This window comes from Equus caballus, chromosome 21 (assembly GCF_041296265.1).
Source record: "Equus caballus isolate H_3958 breed thoroughbred chromosome 21, TB-T2T, whole genome shotgun sequence".
Lineage (NCBI taxonomy): Eukaryota > Metazoa > Chordata > Mammalia > Perissodactyla > Equidae > Equus > Equus caballus.
In genome coordinates this window covers 44,361,555-44,378,864 of record NC_091704.1, presented here as the reverse complement: position 1 = coordinate 44,378,864, position 17,310 = coordinate 44,361,555, and the positions used below count along the sequence as shown (strand labels likewise).

The 17,310-nt window shown below is 38.0% G+C and overlaps 1 protein-coding gene across 21 annotated transcripts in view; it reads left to right on the top strand.

Moving 5' to 3' along the window:
• SPEF2 (sperm flagellar 2) overlaps nucleotides 1-17,310 on the top strand; it is a 176,273-nt gene that overhangs the window by 114,756 nt on the left and 44,207 nt on the right. For all 21 annotated transcript variants that reach the window (XR_011430174.1, XR_011430173.1, XM_070245930.1 and 18 more), the window contains 3 exons: nucleotides 3,931-4,082; nucleotides 8,369-8,549; nucleotides 16,227-16,374. Coding sequence is in view for 19 of the 21 variants with exons in the window: in XM_070245930.1 (XP_070102031.1) it covers nucleotides 3,931-4,082; nucleotides 8,369-8,549; nucleotides 16,227-16,374 (481 nt within the window). In the remaining 2 variants the exon portion in view is untranslated. The remainder of the gene's footprint in view (nucleotides 1-3,930; nucleotides 4,083-8,368; nucleotides 8,550-16,226; nucleotides 16,375-17,310) is intronic.

Sequence of the window (17,310 nt, the reverse complement as noted above, 5' to 3'; positions counted from 1 at the left end):
CAGAGGAGCTGGGACGCAGGCTTTCTGTTCCTTGATGCTTACCTTTCAAAGAGAGGTTTCCCAGGTCCTAGGGAAAGACAGTCCTGAGTTCTAAAACTGGCAAGAAGCTTTTAAAAAGATTTACATTTCAAAGGGGCAGATTCAAAGGATTTATAATGACAAGTTTGCTAAAGTAAATACTTCAGTCAGGAGCCTAGGTTAGGAAGAAGCCCATGTGAAATTTCGTCAAGCTGAGGAGAATATGAAGGCTGTCTTGGTCAAGCCATGTCTACATGAGTATTTTTTTCTAGAAGAATAGCAATGAGGATAGAGAATGGAAAAGGTACATTTCTAGCCTTCAACTGATTACCTACCTGAGAAGATGCTGCAGGAAATGAGAATATTTAGCTGACAGTCGCCAGAGCTAGTGCATAGTAGGTGTTCAATAAATGCTTGTTCAACTAAGGACCAATGAATGCTAGCACTTCCAGTATTCAAAGGGACAAGTCTCTGGTGCAGGGGCAGTTGGACCATAGGAGGCCTGAGAAGTAGGCAGAAACCTGAGAGGCAAGGGCAGCCTCACTGATTGCTGGCTCCAGGATCCAGGTGGGAGTTAACGAGACATGGGTTGTGCAAAGGATTAAAGTGAAACACTCAAGCAGCCTGAGCCAGTCTGGCTAGCATCCCTGGGACACCAGCTTGGGCAAGCAGAGGTTGAATGTTGGAAAAGATGTGTCAAAAGCTTATGGCAGATGTAACTGAAATCCTACAGCAAAGGCTAAGGGAATAGAGAATTTTTGTGACTCACTCTCATCAGTCAAGCAATACATACCCCTTTCGGGAGTGGTATGACTCTTACACCCACAATACCTAAGTTTAAGGTTCTCACCCTGAGAAACTGAATCCACATCTAAAAATAACTAGAAGAAAAGAAGATAAAGGAAAGGGCAGCTTAAGGGCTAATGTTTATTGAGTTCTTACTCCGTACGTGCCAGGCACTGTTCTAAGGACTTTCATGTAAGGTACATTAAACCTGCATGACAACCATATGCAGTGAATTCTATTATAATCCTTGTTTCACAGATGAGGAAACTGAGGCAAACATAGGTGAAATGAATGCCCAATGCTGCACAACCAATAAGTGGGAGTGCTGGGGTTTGGGACTCAGGAAGCCTAACTCCAGAGCCGTACTCTCAGCCACTGCTTTATCATCAGTGTTGTTTAAATAGTTGAAGGCCTGCCACATAGAACAGCAAAGAGCCCAATTCTGCACTGATCAATAGGAGCCTACAAAAACCAAAGATAGAAATTAGAGGAGAGTAGATTTCACTTCCATAAATGAAGAAAGAGCCTAATGATTAGAACTGTCCATCAAATAACAGACTTTTGAGGTAATTGAGCTGCTTGTCCAGGAGGCTCATAAGCAGAAGCTTACTCATGTTTATGGAGGCCTAGGGGAAAGATTCCTCATCGAGGTCTTCAAGGGCCCATGGTAGTGGGTAACAGACAGCTAGATAAGTGTTTCTCAAAGTGGGTTCTGTGGAACACTAGTCCTACAGTGTTTCACAAAACAAGGATTCAGTGATCAAATGACTTTGGGAGGTGCTACATACTCTACATTTTCCTCTTCCTGGGAGAACGACAGGCGTATTGACGTATTAAGGCATCAAGATGCCCTGCAATAAAGAAATCCTTTTGGTATGTTAACCCAGCATTTCTAAAACTGACTTTGCAAAGTTTTTGTTTGTTTTACCTCCAGCAGGGTACTCATTAACAGCCTATAGGACAAGTTTTTTACACAATAAATTTTAGAAAATGCTATGCTAGATGATTTCTAAGATTCCTTTCCAAACTAAGATTCTGTGATAAGAAAAACAGTAAGAAAGCAGTATTCAGTAATTATCGTAAAGTGAGAGCAGTCTTGATCGAGTCTGCTTATATGAGAATCCTGGATATAGAATGGTATCTTATTCATAGTTCGCTATATAATGAATCAAATTATGCTCCTTAAATAAACATTTTATATAAAATAATCACTACAACAAGGCTAGCCTAAGGCACAGATACCAGCACTGTCTCAAATACCAATTGTATGAAATAGGCTCTACTAAACATAATCATTATTAAAGAGTTCAGTTTTCTAAGTTAAGGAGGAAATAATTTCCTGATTTCTAAATTTATTTATCAAGTAATATAATCCTACGGTTTAATGACTAAGAATTTTTGTATAATCTTGCAACACTTTTCTTCAATTCCCCAAAGTTATTTGTCAATATCCAAATTGTGTTTAGATTTGCATGCTGCTCATTGTAAATGTGACACTGTGCAGTGTAATTTCATGAGCATAATTTACAAAACTGATTTTTTTCTCTACTGTTTTACCAAATCTAAGCATGACAGGTCAATCACTTATTGTCAAACTGTGAGATTAGCCCTTATATGAATATTTTAAAACAATTTGGTTTTCCTGCAAGGAAAGAGAAAAATGTTTAGTTTTCCTAGTAATTTCAAAATGCTAGTTTGAAAAGTTACTTAAATATATGTTTTTGTTTAATATCCAATTTAAAACATGTTCTGTAATTTAAAACAATATATGAATGTTAATTTTATTTTGAAACATAGATTCAAATTAACCAAATAAAGTTCTTCCTGTTTCAGTCATTTAGCTAGAAAAGTTTAATAAAGCAGAGAACAGTGTTTCAGGAGCAATTTGGCTTATGCTTTTCTGTATCAAAACAACCTTGTTGAAATTATCCTTGTCTTTTGCTGTGGACTACAATGTAGAAATAGACATTTATTTGTTCTAAACTGTGATTATGACAGTACAAGACTATTTCTTGAAGTTTCATGAAATAAATGACAACATTAATTGCTTGATAAATATAGGGATCCTTTCATAAATATCCTTGGGTTAGGTTCAGCTGAAGGTTTTGAACGCTAAGTCAGTTTTGTTCTTTTTAGAAAAGATGCTTTCTGTAACTAACTAGATGTCATGGAATACATCTGTGTAAGAGCTTCAATCTTTAGGCCCTCAGGTACTGGTTTAAGCAGCCCCACTAACCAAAGCAAAGTCTGAAGGTTGTTTTTATGCTACCGAAGAGAAGCACAGATAGACCAACTGATCTGTCACTTCATGAGAGAACGGGTTGGAAAACTCATGGTCTATGTTGGTGTGTTCGGCACTGCACAGGGTCTCACTCTGCATGCATTTCATCGTCACTGCAAAGGGAAATGAGCTGGCTGGCAGGGAGTCACTTTTGAATAACTGATGCTCACCTTGCCACCAGCTCTACTGTGCTTCCCCACTTCCCACAAGGCACCTACTAGCAAAGCCAGCGGAAAGATTTCTCTGTGAGCACAGGGGAGTGATTTCCCTACTGTACGTATGGAGTAAGAACAGAAACTGTGAAAAAAGAACAATTCATTATCACTTTATCTTACTATCTGTCATTTCTCCACAACTAGGTTAAATCGTTCTAGAGGACCAAAACCTAGTCTTATTTTATATTTCAGTTTTTTGTATTTGTATGTGTAATATTTTTGGTATCTCCAAGGTCATCTAACATGTTACCTATGACAGAAGACACTCAAGAGTTTGTTAATGTATTGGTTGATTAAATACAGGACACAGAAGAATTCTTAATGTCAAAATAATGAATAACATACACCAGACATAATACATACTGTAATCTTTTGTAATATCAAGAAGAATAGAAATGCCATCTTGTTAAGTGGAATTATACTCAATAAGTACACAGACTGCAAAGTCACCATTTATCTTTAATTTTTATGAAATTTTAGATATACACTTGCAGCCAATTCTTTCTTAATTTCCAGAAAATGAATTTCAACCTAAATGTTTTTAAATAGTGCTTACAGAGCTTATATGGGAAATATGTACAGATCAGCTTGTTCTTTCTTGGATATTAACATGCATATTTACTATTAAAGGCAGAACTGAACCGTTTCCAAGATACAAAGAGACTCCTTCAAGATTATTACAGGGGAATGGAATGCAAAATCCCAACAGATGACAATAAGAAATTTACCAGAGTCCCATTGGTCCAACTGTGTACTAAAGACGTTTTGGAATGCCAACTCAGGTAAGGGAGGCTATTGTGTCGCACTGTAATTGGTCTGAACGTAAAACTTTATGATTTTAAATTGAATACCACTAATAAAAGCCACAGTCCTGTACCTGCAAATCCAAAATCCAAAAACTGAAAATTTTTTCTAACTTTAATTTAAGACTATTGATATGCACTGTTTATCCCAATTATGGTGAATATTTACTCATTTTTGCTGCAGAGGTATATTGTATTTTATTATAGAGTGCTTCCAACAGACTCTGCTAGGGATATTAGTGAATATATATTATATATAAATTTCAAGTTCTTTTTTTTTTTTTTTAACTTGCTTTTGTTTTTCTTTTTTTTTCCTGGGAAGGATTCACCCTGAGCTAACATCTGTTGCCAGTCTTCCTCTTTTTTTTCCCTCCCCAAAGTCCCAGTACATAGTTGCATATTCTAATTGTAAGTCCTTCTAGTTCTTCTATGTGAGCCACTGACACAGCATGGCTACTGACGGATGAGTGGTGTGGTTCTACATCCAGGAGCCGAACACGGGCACCGAAGTGGGACACGCCAAACTTTAACCACTAGGCCATCAGAGCTGGCTCTAAATTTTGAATGCTGAAGTGCTTTTGGCCCCAAGAGTTTATAGTAAGAAATTGTGAACCTCTATCACTTTTATGAAAGGTCCCAAGCAGTTCTGTGTGTGTGTGTGTGTGTGCGCGCGCGTGTGTGTGTGACATTATGTAAGTGAAAATTGGAGGGGTTAGGAGTCTTCTTTTACAGGTAAGGAAATTGAGAAACAGGAAAGACTCAGTCCTATGTGATTGTGACTTCGTGAGACTGAAAGACTTATTAATAATCTAACATCAGACTCCTGCCAGCAAGAAAATAAACTTGGTGGTAAAGGTGGAAGAAAAATTATATTTTCAGCCAAACATTCCTGTGCGATATAAAAGTTTGTAAATAGTTGCTTTTGTAGACCCAGTGGGTGGGGGCAGAGGAAGTGCCAGATCCCCAACCTTGAAAATTTACAAAAAGAATGAAAAATGTCTTTAAGAAATGGGGGAGTGGGAGTGGTGGTAATTCCTGTGATGTGATTCCCAACTATAAAACATCAAAACAGAGCAAAAAGTAAGCATTAAAATAATGAAAAATAAAACTCAAAATCCTTAAAACTTAAGTGAATTAAAAATAACTTAATAAAATAGAATTAAGAATTAAAGTAATATTTTCTCATGACCAGTAAGATATGAAGAGGGGAAAAAGAAATAAGTTAAGTTTAAAAAATAATATTCAGGCACTGAACATTAGATTTAAATCTCCAAGGAGGTGAGCTATGTATTGTAGATTGAAAGAAGTGTACGTACTTTACTTTACAAGCTTTCTCTGTCAGTGCAGGTCACAGGAGTTACGCAAACTCAATATGGGGTAGTGAATATGTTTTGAAGTCAGATAGATCTGGTTTCAATCCTGGGTCTGTTATTTGCTAACTATATGTAAATAAATTAAGACAATTTATTTGTTTGGGAAAGTCACTCCAACTCTCTTAAGCCTTGGTTTCTTTATCTGTAAAGTAGGGTTGTTGTGAAAGATTACAGAAATGAAATTCTCAGAGCATTTAGTACCACATCTGGGAATCAGAAAACTTGAGATCTAGTCCCAATAACTCTCAATAAGTGGTGACTGTTATTGTTATTGCATAATATGACAATAAACTATTCTTACTTACGAGCACTATTTAAATTGTGAGTATTGCATGTTCTCTCTTTGTGTGTTTTACCTTCTCTTATTCCAAAAAGGATTTGAAATGTCTTGAACACAATAGGGTTATACAGTGATCTGAAGCTGGTTTCTTCTTTCTCTAGACATCCTCGGTCTGGTCCCAATATATCCCTGTTAGGCCCATGTGTAAGCAAGAAAACACAAGAAAGAAAGTTTGTACTCTCTTCTTGATACAAATACAAGAGAAATATTTAACTCAGCAAGCTGCTGAGAGAGATCTTTGAAATCAGAAACAATAAAAAATTCCAAAGGCAATATGAACCATCAGAGCCATCAAAAGAGGCCAAGTTTCACTGTCTACAGTAGCAGTGCATTCTGTTCTTAGCACAAAATAGCAAGCCAGACGTAATGGGGGAGCTATTAATGTTGGTTAGAAGCAAGAAACAGGCAAAAGAACAGCCAGTTCTTATTTTCTGCAAAACAACTCTGCATCAATCTCAAATCACTGCTATGAATACCTACTGGAACTCTCAGTCAATCAATGTGTCAAGCAAGCAACCAACCAACCACAGAGTCTTAACATTTATAAGGGAAACAAGCAGTGTTGAGCATTTTCACATAGCTTATCTATTCTAGTCCTCCAAAAATGTAATAATAATAATATGGTAAGTAATAATTAGTTAATAACTAATAATTAGTAATTACTAATAATTAGTAATGATAATAGTCATATTATTATTATTTTCATTATTTCAGAAGGAACAGAGCCTCAGAAAGTCAAGTGACTTACCCCAGTTCATGTCTACGGATAGTGGCAGAGCTAGCTAAACCAGAGTTTTTTCCAGTAAATGAATTCTAAACCCAAATTCTTTTTCTAAATGATATGCCATCACTGCTGTCCTCCAAACCAAGGCATTGGGAAATGAGCATTGTACTGCGTCTAGAGATGATCACACAACCTTACTTTGATTTATTAGCCACGTGAATCTCATGTGTCTCAGGGACTGAGATTTAGCATTACTGGATTATTAAAACATAAATCGGGGCTGGCCCCGTGGCCGGGTGGTTAGGTTCGCGCGCTCCGCTGCAGGCAGCCCAGTGTTTCGTTGGTTCGTGTCCTGGGCGCGGACATGGCACTGCTCATCGGACCACGCTGGGGCAGCGTCCCACATGCCACAACTGGAGGGACCCACGGCGAGGAGTATACAACTATGTACCGGGGGGCTTTGGGGAGAAAAAGGAAAAATAAAATCTTAAAAAAAAAAAAAAAACAAAACATAAATTGTCCTGTGGGTAGACATATACTGGGTAGTAGATGCTGAACACGTTGCCTCTATAAGCACAGTACCCTGTCAGAATTCCAAGCACTGTAAGAATCAAAGAGCTAAGTTCAAGAAGCCTTGTCTGATACTTCAAAACAAGGCCAAGCTAATTGTTTGCTGGAGTTCACAATCTGAATCACGGCTCTGTTCCCCAGCAACCTGTGTCTGCCAAACCAAATGCTTATTTGAGCTATTGCTCCTGGCTTTCCTCCTCAAGTTTCAGCAAAGCCATCCCTTGAGGCTCCTTTCTCCCCTTTCCTTGTCCAAGCCGAAAGCCCCTCACTCTTTGTCTCACTGAGGTGGATCCCAATCACAAGAAACATTCCGCTCTGTGGATCTTTCCCTCCTTCTGTTAACTTTGAGATCCTGGGGTCCTTTTGGGATAGAATGTTCCCAGGGAAAGCTCTAAAATTTCTACATAGGGGCAGCAATATGGTTAAGAGAAGGAAGAGGTAGAGCTTAACTTTGTGTTCCCAAGCACTTTACAAAACAAAAAGAAAGCCCCTCATCATCCATGTTCAAGGGTGGGGAAGGTCACTTGAGCTCTTCCCCACCCATCACCAAAAAGTTATTGCCTCCATGAAATACCCCAGTAGACCTCACATCTGTCATATCCTGCGGTTTTGTTTTGTTGATGAAGAAGATTGTCACTGAGCTAACATTTGTGCCAGTCCTCCTCTGTTTTGTATGTGGGATGCCGCCACAGCTTGGCTTAATGAGCAATGTGTATGTCCATGCCTGGGATCCAACCTGTGAACCCATGGCCACTGGAGCAGAGCATGTGAACCTAACCACTATGCCACCAGGCTGGCCGCAGTCATTTTCTGCTTCTATACTGTCCACTTTAGGAAGCCAAATAATACTAGTCATCTTAAACAAGTGATGCCCAGTTGCATTTGGTTTGCTTTCTCATGACTGAATTATTCCTCGTCCCATTTTCCTTTATGCCCTGGATATATTTCAAAATTGCTTTTCTTCATAATTGCTATAGGTTAATCCACCTCTTCATAATTACTGAGAATTAAACCTGAAAATTGTGTTCTGTTATTGTTTGTTTCTAGTTCCCTCTTGTTAATAAGACTTCCTAAACCATAAGAATTTGAATACAGTCTTTTCTCCATTTAAAGAGTTTTTCCAGAACAGGTTTGAAAATTGAGAATAAAGCAAGACAACAAAATTCAGAAAGTAACATGGTCATGGAAATAGAATTCTGTTACATAAAATCTGTTAAATGAAATCTTTATATTCCTTTTGTTTGTTTGTTTTCCAAAGAATTCCTCTGGTTCCTCGAATATCCATTTCTCTGGATTTGGCTATGTCCAAATCAAAATCCAGAGCTCTACTGAAGGACAAGATTGATTACACGCTAGAAAATGTGGAGTTAAACTTTGAGGCGGATGAGAAGTTGGTAATAGACACCTGGCAGCAGGCTTCTTCAGCGATATCTCACATGGTAAGCAGCACTTGTTATTACATTTCCTTTCAGGAATATCCGTTCAGTAAGTACCAACGTTGCTAATATGCTATGAATAGAAAATTTACACAAGGTTTGCAAGCATGGTGTAAATTTATACTTCCAAGGAGTCTTTTTTTCTGAAAGAAATAGGAAGTGAAACAAGTCAATCAGCAAATATATGAGATCAAAGAAGGAGTGAACCAACATTAGATTATTTTCTATGCTGGACCAGTGTTCCAAGTGCAGGGGCCCTAAAGGGCCAGCAGGAAATGTCAATGAGGCAGGTCAAGTATAAGGCAATAGGGAAGGGTGGGACTGTGGCCAAGTGGAAATCACACCCCTGTCTAAAGAGCTGTGTGCTACTCTGCCCTAGCCAAATTTGCCATTTGAGAATGAGACTCTGCATGGCCAGATTTTCCAATTTTATAAGAATAGCCAGAAATTCAAGTTTTAGTGTGAAATCTACTGATTTTTAACAGGTTAAAAGTGAAAACAAATTTTTAAAAATTGACAGAGTCCAGCAAAACATACATCTGCCCCACAGGCCTCTAGTTTATAGCCTCTGCTAGGCATTTTACGTAAGTCACCTATGGGATAAGTATTATTATCCTCTTTACAGTGGAAAACTAAAATCCAGAGAGGTTAACAAACCTGCCCAAGGTCACTTGGCAGGTAAGTGTCAGAGATGAGATTTGAACCAAAGTCTATATGACTTCCAAGTTCGTGTCCTTTCCACCTTCCCTGAGAGGTAAAGTGATGATTCTCCTTGCCTTCAAAGAGCTGTACCAAATCAAGAGGGAAAGGGACAGCATGCAGATGACTTTAAGCAGAGGCTTCACCCCATACAGAAGGTGCTTAACTCGATGACCACTGTTCCCTCATCCTCCAGGTCCTGGGTCCACTAGTGCGGTTTCTGTTTTTGTTCTGTGCCAAGCCTTCTTTGAGTTTCCCCAAAATATCTCACTTGACCAGAAAGCAGTGTTCACTTTCCAGAAGGTTTTTTGGAAGAAGTAGGAGAGGAGCTTGCATCACAGTCTCACAGCAAGCAACCAACACTTTTGATTGGGCGTCTTCCAAGTCCCTTCCTGGCCACTCTGCATCCAGGGTCCTTTTCTCTGGCCTTATCCCACTGCAGCCTCAGTGCCTCCTGTCTGCTCCCCATATCTTCCTTTTTTTCTCCTTCTTTCTTTCTTATCTCTCTCTCAACAGCGACCGTAAGCTCCTCTGATTGTCTTGCTTCATTTATAAAAAGATTTTAGTGTGGATTTTGACACACATAGGAAAAGTGCATAATATATAATTGCACGGCTTAATGCACCCACCTAAAGTAAATAGTCATGGAACCACCACACAGGGGAGCAATGGAAAAGGTCTGCACATGCCAAGTCCTTCTTGTGTCCCTTCCCAGCCCTAATACCCTTCATCCCCAAGCAAGGGAACCTCTATCTTGCCTTTTTAGTAATCATGTCCTTGATCTTCTTAAGAGTTTTATTACCCAAGTATGTATCTCTAAATAGTATAGTTTAGCTTTGCTTGCTTTTGACCTTCAATGGACTCATACCTTTTGTCTCTTTGCGTCTTCTTTTCCTCAATATTATTTGTGGGATTCATCCCATGCTGAGTGGAGCTGTATCCTGTTCATTTTTGTTGCTTCATAGTGCTGCATTATATGAATAGATTATAGTTTATTTAACCTTCCTCCAACTGATACACATTTGGGCTTCCTGTTTTGTGCTATTATGGATACTGCTGCTATGAAGATTCTTGTACATATCCATTGGTACACATATGCACACATGACTGTTGGGTATATACCTAGGAGTATGTAGACAATACTATACATAATACTTCAGCTTTCATAGGTGATACTAAATCCTTTCCCCATGTTACTGCAGTATCATCTGTGTCATAAATTATTCATACATGTGATATGTATGACTACATATCATAAATTAGGTCTGTTGCATTGCTTTGTTTGTCTATCCTTGTAGCAAAACTACATAATATCATACCATTTATTTGTTATCTGGATGAACAAATCTTCCCACCTTGTCATCTGCCAAGACCATTTTGACGCTTCTTGGCTCTTTGACTTTCCATATAAATTTTCAAATCAGCTTGTCCAGATTCACAAAAATGTTAGCTGTAGATTTCTTTTCAGCAGTATTTATCAGGTTATGGAAATTCACGTCTATCTCTAGCTTATTATGAGGATTTTTTCATGAATTGTATCATCAAATGGTTCTTCTGTATCTATAGAGATTATCAAATGATTTTTTTCTCCATTTTCCGTTAAAGTGGGATATTATATTGGTCAATTTTTAATATTAAACTTACATTGCACCCCTAGAACAGTCCAACATTATAATGAGGCAGCATCCTTACATGTTGCTGGATTTATTTTGCTCATAATTTGTTTAGGATTTTTGAGTCTTTGTTTATGAATGAGAAAATTCTACAATTTTTCTCTCGTATACTGTCCTTGTCTACTTTTAGTAGTAATACTAAAATACTAGGTAATACTAGCCTCATAAGTCGGGTCAGATATGTTTCATCTCTTTCTATTATTTGCAAGATTTTGAAGAAGTCGTAAGTTTTCTTCTTGAAATGTTTGGCAGCATTCACTAAGAAGCCATCTAGGCCTATAGTTTTGTGGAAAGTTTATAGGAAGAGTTTTTGTTGCCCCCTCCCTCCGAGGATTCATTTTCTTTAAGAGGTATAGGATACTTTCTATCTTCTTTTTCTTATTGGAAGAAACTTGGGTTGGTTTTGGTAAATTTTATTTTGCCAGGAATTTTTCCATTTCTAAATTTTCAAATTTATTGGCATGAAATTGTTTAAAATATCCTCTTGTGTTTGTGTTGATACTTGCAGCATCTGTCTGATGGCCCTTTGCCAGTGCTGATGCTGGTTTCCGGTGTTTTTCCTGTCCCTTGATTAGCTGAGCCTGAAGTAGATCGATTACATCAGTCTTCTGAAAGAACTAACTTTTAACTTCATTGATTTACTTTACTGTGTTTTTTTCTTAATTTTATTTTTCCTTCATTGTTTTCTTTGGGCTTATTTTGCCATTCTTTTCTAGAACTTTGAGGTGGATGATAGTTTATGAATTATTGGTCTCTCTTTTTTTCCTAACATATGCACTTGTTACCATAAAGCTCCCTCTGTGGACTTGCTCTAACTGGATCTCAAGTTTTGATATAATGCTATTTTCATTGTCATCCAGTTCAAAGGGTTTTAGAAGTATATTTTTAATTTTCTAAATAGTATGTTAACTTCTGGCTTAATTACATTTTAATCAGAGATCACACTCTCATTGAAATGTTCTGAAATTTGCTTTGTGGTAAGTTTTAAGAATGTTCTGTATATCCTCGAAGTATATATAGTCCATTGTTTTATATGTATATATAAAATTGTTTTATGTATACATATTTATATCTTTACTATGTTATTTAGTATATATTTATATTTAAAATACATATATATACTATCATTGTTTAAATCTTTACCCTCATTAAATTTGTTTTCTCCTTCTTTGAATTGTCAAGAAAGGTATGATAAAATTGCCCACTTTGAGACTGGATGTATTCATTTCTCTCTACACTTTCATCAGTTTTTCCTTTATGTATATTTGAGGACATGAAATTGGGTCTAAACAAATTTTAAATTGTCAAATATTTCTTGTGAATTGAACTTTTTCTTATTATGAGGTAATCTTTATGTATAATGCTTTTTTTTGGAAATTATACTTTTAGATATTTTTCACATGTTAAATATTCTTTCATCCTTTCTGTAGCTTTTCTTTCTTGCTTTTTTCCCCATCTGTAAGTTTGAAAGTAATGCGTTCTATTACTAATCTCTTAGTGGTTACCCTAGGAATTACATCACGAATTATTAACGCATCAAGGTCTAAATATTATTTACTCAATAAATTCATCTGTTATTCCTAGAGCAACCACTAAGTGAATTAGTGTATGTTACTTCCAAACTAATATAGAGAAAAACTGAAATAATTTAAAATATTCAATCCAAAATAAGAAAAGAAAGGAGGGCAGAAAAAGATTCAGCACAAGCAATACAAATAGAAAGCATATAGTAAGATGATAGATTTATACCTCAAATATATCTACAACTACTTTAAATTAAAAAGGGAAAAATGATCCAGATAAAGGAAAAGGATTAATAGATTTTTTTTTTCTTTAAAGAAGCATATGATGCTTCTAAGAATACAGAAATGATCTTGCTTTCTTGACCTAGGAGGAGAATGGGGTAGCGTGATGACCTCCAGTAGCCACCATAGAATCCTAAACCCTTGACCTAGAGGCTCAGAGCTCCATATCTTTGCTGGTACCAACTCATCAAACCCTCTTGTGAGCTGACTAGATATTGCTTCTTACATATTCCATAGGCATTAAAAATTCCGACGCCTTAGCTGACGCCATTTTTTCTGTCCTAAAATATGCTCCTCCTTCCTTCTATTTGCTTAAATCCTATTGTTTCTTTAATTCTTCAGAACTTGTTCCTGCCTTGATTCCTGATCACTTGGTTACCTGTTTCCTGAAATCCTAGCCTTCTCTGATCATATGTTCTTTCCGTCCTTGTAGCAGATTTGTTTCTCCCACTCATTTGGCTCTTAAGATCTGGGTTATTGTTTGTAATTTTTGTCTTGTTAGTTGTTTTCCTGAATACTTAACTAGATTCTAAAATTTTTATGTACCTTTACCTAGCATAATGCCACTAACATAATACTAGGTCTTGAGATGCTGCTACTGCTATACTGATGATGATGATGTCAATATTACTGATGAAGGCAATGATGATGATGATTACCACAAAGACCACAACTACCAAGCACCAGAGAGTGGAAAACCAGATCTAGGAGTTCTAGAAAAGAATATGAATTATTATTCTTATTGTTAATTGAGCTATGTAAACATAATTTACAAGTCTTATGAATCCCATTAAAATTACCTGGGGAAAAGGACATTTTAAAATATTACATTATTAGAAAGAGTATCCTACAGCACAAAGAGAATTAGCTATCCCTCTTGATTAAGCTGTGTGATTTAAGGAAATTCACTTAAACTCTCTCAAGTCTTCAATTCCAGATCTGTAACATAAGAGACATTCTACCTATCTTTCCTTTCTTAAATGGTTGAAAAGATCCAATGAAATAAGATATATGAAAGTGTTTTAGAAATTGTAAATATAATAGATCATTATGGTAAGAAAACTACTCAAACTTGTACTGTTTTCCTCATGGACTTTTAAAAACCACATAGACAGCATAGGAGGAAGGATTGTTTAGTAATTAATATTACTAATAATTGTATTTGAATCCTGCTTTTATGTTTCTTACAGACTTTTATGACCTTGATGTCACATGACCTTGAGGGAACTTTGAGTTCCAAATGAAAAAGGCCTGATTTAGTAAATTGTTGTGGGGAAAACAGTACCTGCTGAGATAAGTGCAATTAAAATGAGGGCACTTTAACACAGGCTTTATTCCACACAGAAGTTTTAACAAGAGCAACCATTTAGTGTGCTATGTTAATTTTTTAGCAAAACTTTCTCCTAATTAGCAGGTATGCAGTGATTTCAAAGAAACAAGTCGTGTGTAACGCCCACAATGTCAAGGCATTATTTCTAGAGTTTCTTCAGCCTTATAAGCTAGACTGCTGGATGTATTGTAAATTATGTTAATTTTTGGAAAAGACCCAGAGGTCTTTGAGGGAAGTGAACCAGAAAAATGGAGATGATGATAATTATCATCGTCATCATCATCATCCTCATCACAAGGTTGTTTACAAAGGAGAAAAATCCAATTTTAAAGGAAATTGCTAACTTACCATGCTTTGCAAGAACAGATTCAAAAATGAATTGCTTGCAATTTAGGGGAGAATGTTAACAAGTCTGCTTTCAGCTTTACCAAGAATTTGAAAGTACAGTATATATCATGAAATTCATGTTTATCTAAAGAGCATCTGATTAAAAAAAAAAAGCAACTGGCTTGCTTTCTCAAACTTTTCTGTATCTCTACAAGGCTCTGCTGGTATTGAAGAAGCTGTGGGTGTATTCTGTGGAATATGATTATTTTAAAAGAAACTCCATCAATTAATAGGCCTTTCCTGAGCCTCTCCTATGAGCCTAGCACACATGCTAAAAGCTATGGAGAATACCAAGAAGGAGGACTGGCTCAGCTCTCAGGAGCATGAAACCCATTTGGAGGGTGGGACAAGACTTAGCACTCATAGAACAGTTGGGGACAGTTTCATGCTGAGCCCTGGATTATGAAGCTTATCAGGAATTTGGAGAGGGCAGGAATTGGCTGGTCTATCTCTCCCACAAGACTAAGCTTCTTTGAGGGTAGCGACTATGCCTTATTCATCTTTCTGTTTACCTCCATCAAACTTTTTCCTCCTCCTGGCCCCTCACTCCATTTTCCCCAAAAATAACATCAGGCTTGGACACAGTAAGCACTTCAATAAATAAACCCCCATGGACACCCATTTCCTCACCCATTTCCTCCAGTTGCACTATTGAGATTTTAAAGTTTTCAACCACATGTTGCTACTGCGTCCACGGTGCATGAAGGTTTTATTTCTTCCTTTTGGGAGTCTTTTCTCAGCTCTCATTTCTCAGGGTTATAGTCATAAATGCCCTTCACCTCTCCAGGAGCAGTTGGACTTATCTCAGAAGGTCCAATCTTGCTAACTGCAGGCACCACCCAGCTGCACAAACCCTCAGATAAGGTTTCTCTGCTGCCTGAAGCACAGAGCCAGCCTCAGAGGAGAGATGGAGGGATCCCTGCGGCGCCCCACCCCTCCCCATTCATCAGCTGTTATGCAGTGGCCTCACAACTGATCTCTCAAAGCAGGGCACTTGTGGGACTGAAAGGAGGGTGTTGCTGAGATGCAGAGAAGCTGAGAGTCCCCTGAGTGGAGGAGGCTAAGAACCAAAGATGAGGTTAGGCTGTGGGACAGGTCACCCTCATGAATACGGCACCTTCCTGGGATGGTGTCTAGGGTTAGAGTAGAATGGAAGCCCAGGACGCAAGTCTCCATGAGCCCAATTAATATAGGGCATGCATTCCTAAAACTTGGTTGGGGGCATGAAAAATTCATGCCCATTTTATGTATAAAGCACAGACATACATAAAATACATAGACAGACACATTTGTACAGTGTTAAAATTTCATGGAGGGGATGCCATTAGGAGAAACTGTTTTAAAAACTCCATGGGGGAAAATAAAAGATGGAGAAACACTGATATAGGGGAATGCCCCAATTCAGGGGCCAACAGATAGCAGGAACTTGGAAGAATAGTGAGTATTAAGTCCACAGAGTCTGAGATCTCAAAGAAAGGAATTTTTGCATAACCATGGAGCTGTCACAGTCTGGAGGTGACAATGAAGAAATTCAAGGATGCCCTGCAGGCAGGGCTTGAGAAAGAGAACAGCCTCCACACAGACGGCTGTGGGGAAGCAGCATCTGGGGACAGGGCCAGCTTTCCATTTAAGTAAAACAGCCAAGTGCCTGTTCTGTAAAGACTGAGCACATGGCGTGGTTGTTTGCAGTGGAATGAGGTTTCAGTGGAATTAAATGATGACTAAAGCCAAATGATTATCATATTTCATAAATGTATTAACTGAAATATTGCTCTCATACAACTAGGTCACTGCTGAAATTCATCAGAGGCTCATGGAAGAAGAAAAAGAAAACCAGTCAGCAGATGCAAAAGACAAATCTCCTCAGATGAGTGCAAATAAAAAAGTGAAAAATGAGCCCCCCAAGAAAAAAAAGGAAGACAAAAAAGCAAAAGGTATTCATGGTTTTAGCATCCAGAGCCCTGTTAGGTTTCTGGGTTCGGTTAGGTTTAACTTAGAGAGCCAGGCTTCTGTGAGCTGGAGTGTTAGTTGGCAAATTGTATTGCATGCCAATCCCACCTAACCTGTTTATCCAAGTTGCCAACTGTATCCAGGATAAAATGAATCTCAAAGACACTTTTGAACATGTTAAAAAAACTCCAAGATCACACTAAGTAACCTGAAAAGTGTGTGCCAAGGAGCTGACACTTGCTGCAGTAACCTGGAGAAGGTTAAAAGCTAAGTACGTGCATGTAAGTTTCAGGTTTAATTCAAGCAAGTCCGTCTCTCCTGGAGGCCTCTTGCCTAAATCTCTGCCTCAGAGGCATGAGAGAAAGTAGAGAAGAAAGAAAGCTCAGTTTGGGAGAGACCTCCAGTTAACGTTAGAAATGAGCTCTGGCACACATGTTACTCTCTCTCTGAATGTTTTCCCTTGTACATTTTTGAAGTGACTTGAGGCAAGAGAGGAAGAGATGAAAGCACGTCAGCCAAAGTCACTCCACTAGTCAATTACTCATAATGTTTGTTAGACACCTGCTCTGTGAAAGACACCATGATGGATGCTGAGAACGCAATTGTGAATTCAAAACAAACCAACCCGTGGTCCCTGCCCTGACGGAACTGTGGTCTAGCAGCAGAGACAGTCACATGACCAATCCTTGTTCTTTGGTAGGGGAAGTTCAAGTCCCTTGAGAGCAGGGTCACCTCACTCCATCTGATAGGGAAACGTTTCCCAGATGGAGTACATTTAAGCAGCCATGAGTAGGCGTTAAGACAAAGTGCTGAGGATGGGGGTGAGGGGTAGGGTTGCAACTGAAGCAAAGGGAAGAGAAGCGGCCCAATAAAAAACGTATCACCTTACTCCATCTCAGATGGTAAAAATAAAAGAAATA